This window comes from Dinoponera quadriceps, unplaced genomic scaffold, assembly GCF_001313825.1.
Source record: "Dinoponera quadriceps isolate SergipeBrazil2010 unplaced genomic scaffold, ASM131382v1 scaffold1573, whole genome shotgun sequence".
NCBI lineage: Eukaryota > Metazoa > Arthropoda > Insecta > Hymenoptera > Formicidae > Dinoponera > Dinoponera quadriceps.
In genome coordinates this window covers 937,028-944,396 of record NW_014556062.1, presented here as the reverse complement: position 1 = coordinate 944,396, position 7,369 = coordinate 937,028, and the positions used below count along the sequence as shown (strand labels likewise).

Here is a 7,369-nt window from a genome sequence, read left to right as displayed (position 1 = left end):
GCCATTCTTCGCGATTGGAGACGAGGCATTCGCCACGTATTGTAAAATGCCCTTTAAGGCCTTATGTCCATCTACGATGCTAGATCTCGAATCGAGATCTTGTATTTATGTTGGTAAATGCTTGAAAGGTACTAGAATTTCCAATAATTTCTAGCAACTTTTACATCCGGCCAGCAACTCGATCCGATCCAATTAAGATTGTGATTGGGGTGAAACTTGACCAATCAAAGCAGGTTTGACTAAACGAGTTTAGTGAGCTTTGTTCTGATTCATCAAATTTCAACCTTAATCCGTAGTGTGACACGGACTTTAAGTCCAAAATTTACTAAATTTCACTTTAGTAAATATATATAAATGTGTTGCAACCATAGAGATATAAGAATAGAGGGAACAAGCCTGTAAGTGGAAGTGATAGAGGCAAAGAGAGAGATGGATGCCGAGTGTCCTATCTGTCTCTTTCTAGTCACGCGCTGGGATTGGCTGCCGCACCAACGACGATATAGCTATACATTTTTCTCCATCCAATTCAAAGAAACTGTCATTGCTAAAATGATCACTGCAAATATATGCTGTTTTCACTTCAAAATACAAAGGTAGTTGAAGTATATTCAACCATTTACGCCTTATATCTACATCCTTCGGTAGCCTATAACATTTACATATTTTTTTAAATGTAGGAAAAAATAACATAATTATTTGAGGTTACGTATTTGTACTTTCTTACGAGTGAAAACTGCGGTTACATCCAGGTTAAGACTCCGCCTTGCATTTCAAACAATGCTTCATTTTTAAACAAATCGCGTCCAATTATTATTTTGTTAACGTTCGAATATTTAACGAATTTTAATTCTATACACATGTGCACGCATGTTTACAAAACGAAATTTTAGTCTGCTTTCTCCCCTCCTGACGTCGCGTGGTCGTCTTGGCGGCTCATTGTACCAATCACAGCGCTCAACTAGAAAGAGACAGATAGGACACTCGGCATCCATCTCTCTCTTGACCTCTATCACTTCCACTTAAACGTAGCATATATCCCTTGTTCCCTCTATTCTTATATCTCTGTGGTTGCAACTTTTCGTCGAGGAAATTCCTTTAGTTAATTAAGAAGTTCATCGAAGGAGAAAAGATACATTAAGGTTGAATTATGCCACGAGTCCTATAGGTATTACGTTTCAACATAATTCAATGCACCGTGCATTAAGTATATTAAACAGGTTAGATATTGTTTTGGTTTATCGATATTTTTAATAATGTGACAATTATTAATGTCGATTAATTGAATAATGTAAATTTTAGGAATTCTTACATAAAATATTTTGCATTTCATGTAATGGACATATTAGAGCCAGAATTAATTTGGGTTGGTGATAGATGCTACAGATTTTATGAAAGTAGTGCCTGGAAAAACATTCATACATCAGCCCCATACATGGAGGATAAAGAACCAGTTTGTTCAGATGAAGAGCTTGAAAATGAGATAGAAATAGTAGATTATGATGCATTTTTTAAACATACCTTCTACGTACCTAAGTAAATTTTTTCTAAATATATTGTTCTAATATTCGCATATTACTTGAAATTGAATAAAATATAGAGCTGATTATCTTATTATATTATCTCTCTTTTTCTCATACTGCATATACGCATAATTAATGCAATATTATTATAAAATATTATTATTAAATAGTTTGAACTTACCTATTTGTCAAAAACTTTAATTCTCTTCTTATTTCTTGCGATGCTAATAGTACTGATTGCTTGTTTAATCTAAGTCATATTTTAAATTTAATATCATTTAGTTTCTCTAAATCTTGTACATCGTTAAAATTTTTTTTCTTCTGTGTGATTCTCGATGATTTTTATTATTAGAAGATGAAAAGACAAGATAACTTAAATATGCCATTATATATAAATAAAAGTTAAGCACGATTTTTTTAATATCAAACTGATTAGTCATTTTCTTCCATCGTTAAATAGTTCTAAACAGTCCATATTGTTGTTTAAATTGAACTCATTTGATGTTCAATTTATTCAGTTTATATACCTTCAATCGTAAGTAAATTATTGGTAGGAACTAATATTTTGAAAAGCTTAGACTAGCCGAATATCATACTAGAGATTAACTTTTTAAATCATTATGGTAGAAACGGATATTACTCTTATTTGCATCATTCTAGAATTTTTTATTCACATATAATTGGTGCAAAAGGTACAATACTTAAAAAATTAGAAGTTGAGACAAAAGCAACCATATATGTACCAAAGAAAAAGGACCAAGATGAAAACATTGGTAAAAATAACTATATTGTTAAGAACCATTTAATTAGAGCTTTTAATATAATTTGTAATTTTTTAATATTGTGTGTTTATTCATAGTTATTACTGCACAAGATCGTAAAGCCATAGTATCAGCAAAACATAGAATTGATTTGTTAGTGGAAGCCTCGAAAAAAAAAATACGTTTTACACATTTCTTATCGATACCATTAAATACAGAAGAAATAATTGAGAAATATTATTCTTTTAAAAATAATGTGTTGGAAAATTATGGCAAAACTGCGTATAACATTGATGAATCATTGTTCCAAACATCATCTAAATTGCATCTTACCATTGGAGTGCTGAAATTATTCGATGATAAGGAGAAAGAACAAGCTGTTAATGCTCTTATGCATTGTAAAGAAAATATCATAGAGTAAGTAAAGTAATATATTCTGATCTGTGAATGATAATAAAAAAAGCTTGCTATTTTAATTAATAGTATATATGTAACTGATTGCAAAACTAATAGATTTTATATCATATAAATGTATGACAAATTATATTAAATATTATGTGAGCAACAATATTCTAAAAGATTTTTAAATAATTAAATAATCTGTTACAGCCCCATCCTTGAAAAAGCTGGACCACTAAATATACACTTACGAGGGGTTGCATGTATGAATGATGATCCCACTGAGGTTAAAGTTTTGTTTGCACAAGTTACACCCAATGAAAAATTACAAGAAATTGTTGATAAAATTGCTGATTATTTTACAAACATAGGTAAATAATATTTGTCACATAGAATTAAATATATTTAATATATAATGAAATATATAATAAATACAAAACATATACAAAATAGAATTAAACATATTTAATATATTGAGTAACTATCATAGTATAATTTGTAATTTTTTAGTTACTATATATGCATAATCTTATAAAATATTCATTTATGAAAATATTGTTTATATTGATATACCGTACACACACACACACACACACACACACACACACACACACACACACACACACACACACACACACATTGAAATAATTAACTATATTAATTGTAGGTTTACGAGAGAAGGAATATGAAAGAGTGAAGTTACACATGACTGTAATGAATATACACTTTAAAGATGAGAAGGAAGCATATAAACAAAAATTTAATGCAAGCGAAATATTAAAAGTAACAAAATATATATTTTTGTAGATTACATTTACATAAATAATTAAACAGATTAATAATAGAGCTATTTATAACATTATGTTATTTTGTTTTAGATTCATGAGAATACATTATTTGGAACGAATATATTTAATCGGATTGACATATCTGAAACACATACTGCTACAAAGGACAATTACTATAAATCAATAGCCAGTATTACTTTTTAAATACAAATACTTGCTATGTTTATATAACAATTGCTTTTTAAGCAAAAGAAGTAAGTTACATATGCACACACATACTATATATATATATAAAATATTCTCTCCTCTTATGTAGTGTACCAAAATAAAGAAAATGTAACTTTCATATACTAATAAATGAAATTTAAACAAATTGTATATATATATATACGGTATTTTTTAATAGTTGTATAAATATCTGCGAATTGCCTATAAATTATACGTAATATTTTATTAAATGTGTAACTCATGCAATTAATATATGATTTATATATCATTTATATATTGTTAGTAAAACAGATGAATCATACACGATAACGGTCAAATCCTATTCATATCGCTTATCAATCGTTTATCTAGATGTCGATAAAGTTCAGTTTTTATCTATAGTCTTATTAACGCTTAATCTTTTTCTACTAACGTTTATTACAAATGTAATTAATATGTAATTAGAACATATACTGTAAAGCTCTGGAATTTAAAACTTTTATGAATAACGACTTGATAGAAATATGTAATTATTATTTCTTGGAAAGAGAAATATACATGTGTTTAATAAAAATCATCATACTATTTTTACCTTATATTTATAAGTAGGTATGCTACCTAAATAATATATATGTTTTTTTCTATGTTTTCGTCTTTCTCTGTTAAGTTTGTGGACTATAACATTTATAATATTTATAAAGGAAGTTTAAACTAGAATATTTTTAAACATGAATTAAGACATAACCTCCAAAACATTTATCGAGCACGATATACAATAAAATATACGTTATAAATTGAAGTATATGGAGAAATAATTTTTTTCTTATAGATTGTACTTGATACGTTAATAATATTTCAACATAATTTTTTAGATGCATGTTACATATATTCTTTGCATATCTACTTAGCAGATATAACATGTATATTCCAGTGAACATCAACTAACAATAACATAATATTATAGTTTCCCACTCAACAATGTAAATGCGCAATATAGCACGTGTGTTATGTAACATTGTCCAGTTACATTGTCCAGTACGAAATTATAACATTGATGTCTTGTTACTACTATTTGGTGTTCATTCGGATTTTATTATCTCTGAATGTAAAGGTGCTTTTTAATTTCTATTTAAAATAACGTTTAGTAGCATTAATATTTGGGAATCTATGTATGCTTAGATGAATATTTCATACATAGCATCATAGTATAGCTTTATTAAGATGCATAAAACCATGTATATATAAACAATTTCTGCTTCCTCATATACATATTCCAACTAACATCGGTAATCATTCTCTAACATGCATTTAACTTGCATTTTCTGTAGACATAATAAAAATGCACGGTATCAGAAGAATATTATTTTTCTGCACAACGATAGTTCTCTTACCAATTACGCTTCTAATAATCCCTCTGTATCTACGGCATAGTCTCTATGCAGATGTTGCGTATGCTGTAACAGAATCTGATATCATGGAAATCAACGATGGAGTTTCGAGCATATTTTGTTCAGTAAGAAAGAATATAATATTTAATTTTACCACTTGTTATTATGTGACTTGATATCAAATAACATTAAACAAAATTTTGTATCACTCATGATAAAACATTAATTGACATGAATTATGACATATAAGAATATAAATTGTTATATTATTTATATCAACATCTTTAAATTAAAAGAATGTGATGAAACGTTGGATCTTTATAGGAACATACTGTACGAATGAATGACACCTTCAATGCTTTTCAAATGTCGCATCGACCAGAAGTAACGTCGTATCGAAAACATATAAGATTAAAAAAGAGCATGAGTTTACCAGATGATACATTAGAATATTGGGGATTTTACCTGTTAAAAGGTGCAACTGTAGTTCTCTCTGTGTGTTCAAGGTAAGCAAAATAGGAAATATAAGTGAACTATTATGTGCCGCAGTTGCAGTCTGCAAATATATTTTTTTATTTCATTTTTATCTGTGAGAGCACAATATATCTCTATAAAAGCAATATTTCCATTTAGATTTGAGGGAGCCTCCATATTAGTGGTGAAAGGAGAGAAGAATTTACAAACCTGTGGCCTGTTGGAACACAATATTGAGAAGGATCAAGCACTCTTTATGCCAGGAGCCAATAAACAAGTTAAAATAATATATGAATCGAATGCGCAAGAGATTGATTCTAATGAGATACTTGGGTCTGTTAAAACGTACAGTATCAATGATACGCAATCACATGTGCGTGTAAATTCTAAGTCTAAGGACCTTTTGAAGGGAGATTTTAAAGTTTCTACAATAGATAATAGCGCACAGGCGCATAATGCAAGTTCAGTGGCTTTAAAAAATGACGAAAGTTTAGAGATGTTGTACAGAAAGGCAGCTACTTATGTCCACAAATATACGGATCATTATCGAGCGACAACGGTGAACAATACTAGAGAAATGAGACACACTACAAACAGACAACGTGGTACGAAGAAAAACAAGAGGAAGAGAATAGAAAACAGTACAGAAAATACTCAAAAGTACTCGAGAAAGATGCGTGTAAAAAAATTAGAACGGGTATTGCATTCGGTCAGCGAAAAAGACGTATATAAACAGTCGGCAAAAGTGGAAGATACTAGTCTGAAGAACGCCAAAAGACTCAAAAGAAGTCGAGAACTCGTGAAACCGCCATCGTTGTTAGATCAAGGCATCAGACACGGTGGTAATGCCGATAAGAATATGTCCGAATCAAACGACGAGTCGTCTGTCTCCAGTTTCGAGTATGGCTTATTTAACTGTTACGGTGGATCGATATTGTTGGCACACGAGTTCGAACCTTCCAATCAATGTACTGATATTAGCTATTTACTCAGTGGCAAGCACATACAGACAAGCCACCACGTTGAAGAGAACGGTTATTATTATTATATTTTCTATAGCGATAACGACGTCGTATCTAATGACATTTATGCGGTCTTTGATATATATAAACCAACTTTTCAATATGAGAATATAACCAAGTCTTGCATTAATCAAACCGAATGCTCGTTTTCTGTAAATATGTTATCACCGGAAAGGGTGATTGTCGAAATACCAACCAAGGATGGTATAGAGCACGACGAAACGGACGATGTTAGTATGTTGATTTCTACGTGCCAACCGCGAATGGGTATATATGTTATTTTCCCAATTGCAATATTGTCTGTAATTCTTGGCTGCGCTTACATTGAATGAATATAAATAACTCTGTATATTTCGACTCAAAGATATTCGCCCGAGTAAATATATGCCTATCATTGGAAGTGCAAAAGTATTATTTTATTAAAAATACAAGTATGATTTTTTTATCATATGAAAATTTGGTACAGGGTTCGGGTAAAAGGGATTTCATTATGTTATCTATCGCATGTAATAAATAATTTATTCATAAGTTGAATAAGACTGAAGATCTTTAGACTTGTATATAACCAACAAACAAATAAATATATATATTATTTAATATACACCAAACATATCGAATTTCACGTAAGACATTTCACGTAATATTTAATATATTCATTATATAGATTATAATGGATCTAACAGTTACTTTGTATATAACGTTTTATATATATTACTTTATATGTAATTAAGTAATACGAATATAAAAACTTTATATATAATTAAGTAATATATATGTATATATATATATTACTTCATATATAATTATGTA

General features: G+C 29.5%; 2 protein-coding genes across 7 annotated transcripts; both read left to right on the top strand.

Moving 5' to 3' along the window:
- The first annotated feature begins 991 nt into the window (after window positions 1-991).
- Window positions 992-4,195, top strand: LOC106746595 (activating signal cointegrator 1 complex subunit 1). 3 transcript variants are annotated; one of them, XM_014623347.1, is made up of 7 exons: window positions 992-1,165; window positions 1,347-1,533; window positions 2,181-2,293; window positions 2,380-2,698; window positions 2,891-3,051; window positions 3,348-3,463; window positions 3,559-4,195. In XM_014623347.1, exons 2-7 carry the CDS (start codon window positions 1,433-1,435, stop codon window positions 3,670-3,672), a joined length of 924 nt encoding a protein of 307 aa, XP_014478833.1. In that variant the 5' UTR covers window positions 992-1,165; window positions 1,347-1,432; the 3' UTR covers window positions 3,673-4,195. The 3 variants fall into 3 exon arrangements, with proteins under 3 accessions (XP_014478833.1, XP_014478832.1, XP_014478831.1); XM_014623346.1 differs by having other exon boundaries at window positions 992-1,217; XM_014623345.1 differs by having other exon boundaries at window positions 992-1,217; window positions 1,300-1,533; window positions 3,559-3,766.
- On the top strand, window positions 3,639-7,100 carry LOC106746594. Of its 4 annotated transcripts, none has more exons than XM_014623340.1 (4): window positions 3,639-3,722; window positions 5,004-5,188; window positions 5,388-5,569; window positions 5,697-7,100. In XM_014623340.1, exons 2-4 carry the CDS (start codon window positions 5,015-5,017, stop codon window positions 6,889-6,891), a joined length of 1,551 nt encoding a protein of 516 aa, XP_014478826.1. In that variant the 5' UTR covers window positions 3,639-3,722; window positions 5,004-5,014; the 3' UTR covers window positions 6,892-7,100. The 4 variants fall into 4 exon arrangements, with proteins under 4 accessions (XP_014478826.1, XP_014478827.1, XP_014478830.1 ...); XM_014623341.1 differs by having other exon boundaries at window positions 3,640-3,722; window positions 5,107-5,188; window positions 5,697-7,099; XM_014623342.1 differs by lacking the exon at window positions 3,639-3,722 and adding an exon at window positions 4,308-4,786 and having other exon boundaries at window positions 5,107-5,188; window positions 5,697-7,099.
- Window positions 7,101-7,369: the final 269 nt, after the last annotated feature.

Coding starts and splice junctions, on each gene's coding strand:
- LOC106746594 (XM_014623340.1), top strand. CDS start 5,015: ATGCACGGTATCAGAAGAATATTATTTTTCTGCACAACGATAGTTCTC. Junction 5,189..5,387: donor TTTCGAGCATATTTTGTTCA/GTAAGAAAGAAT, acceptor GGATCTTTATAG/GAACATACTGTACGAATGAA. Junction 5,570..5,696: donor GTTCTCTCTGTGTGTTCAAG/GTAAGCAAAATA, acceptor ATTTCCATTTAG/ATTTGAGGGAGCCTCCATAT.
- LOC106746595 (XM_014623345.1), top strand. CDS start 1,189: ATGCACCGTGCATTAAGTATATTAAACAG. Junction 1,534..2,180: donor CATACCTTCTACGTACCTAA/GTAAATTTTTTC, acceptor GCATCATTCTAG/AATTTTTTATTCACATATAA. Junction 2,699..2,890: donor TGTAAAGAAAATATCATAGA/GTAAGTAAAGTA, acceptor AATCTGTTACAG/CCCCATCCTTGAAAAAGCTG.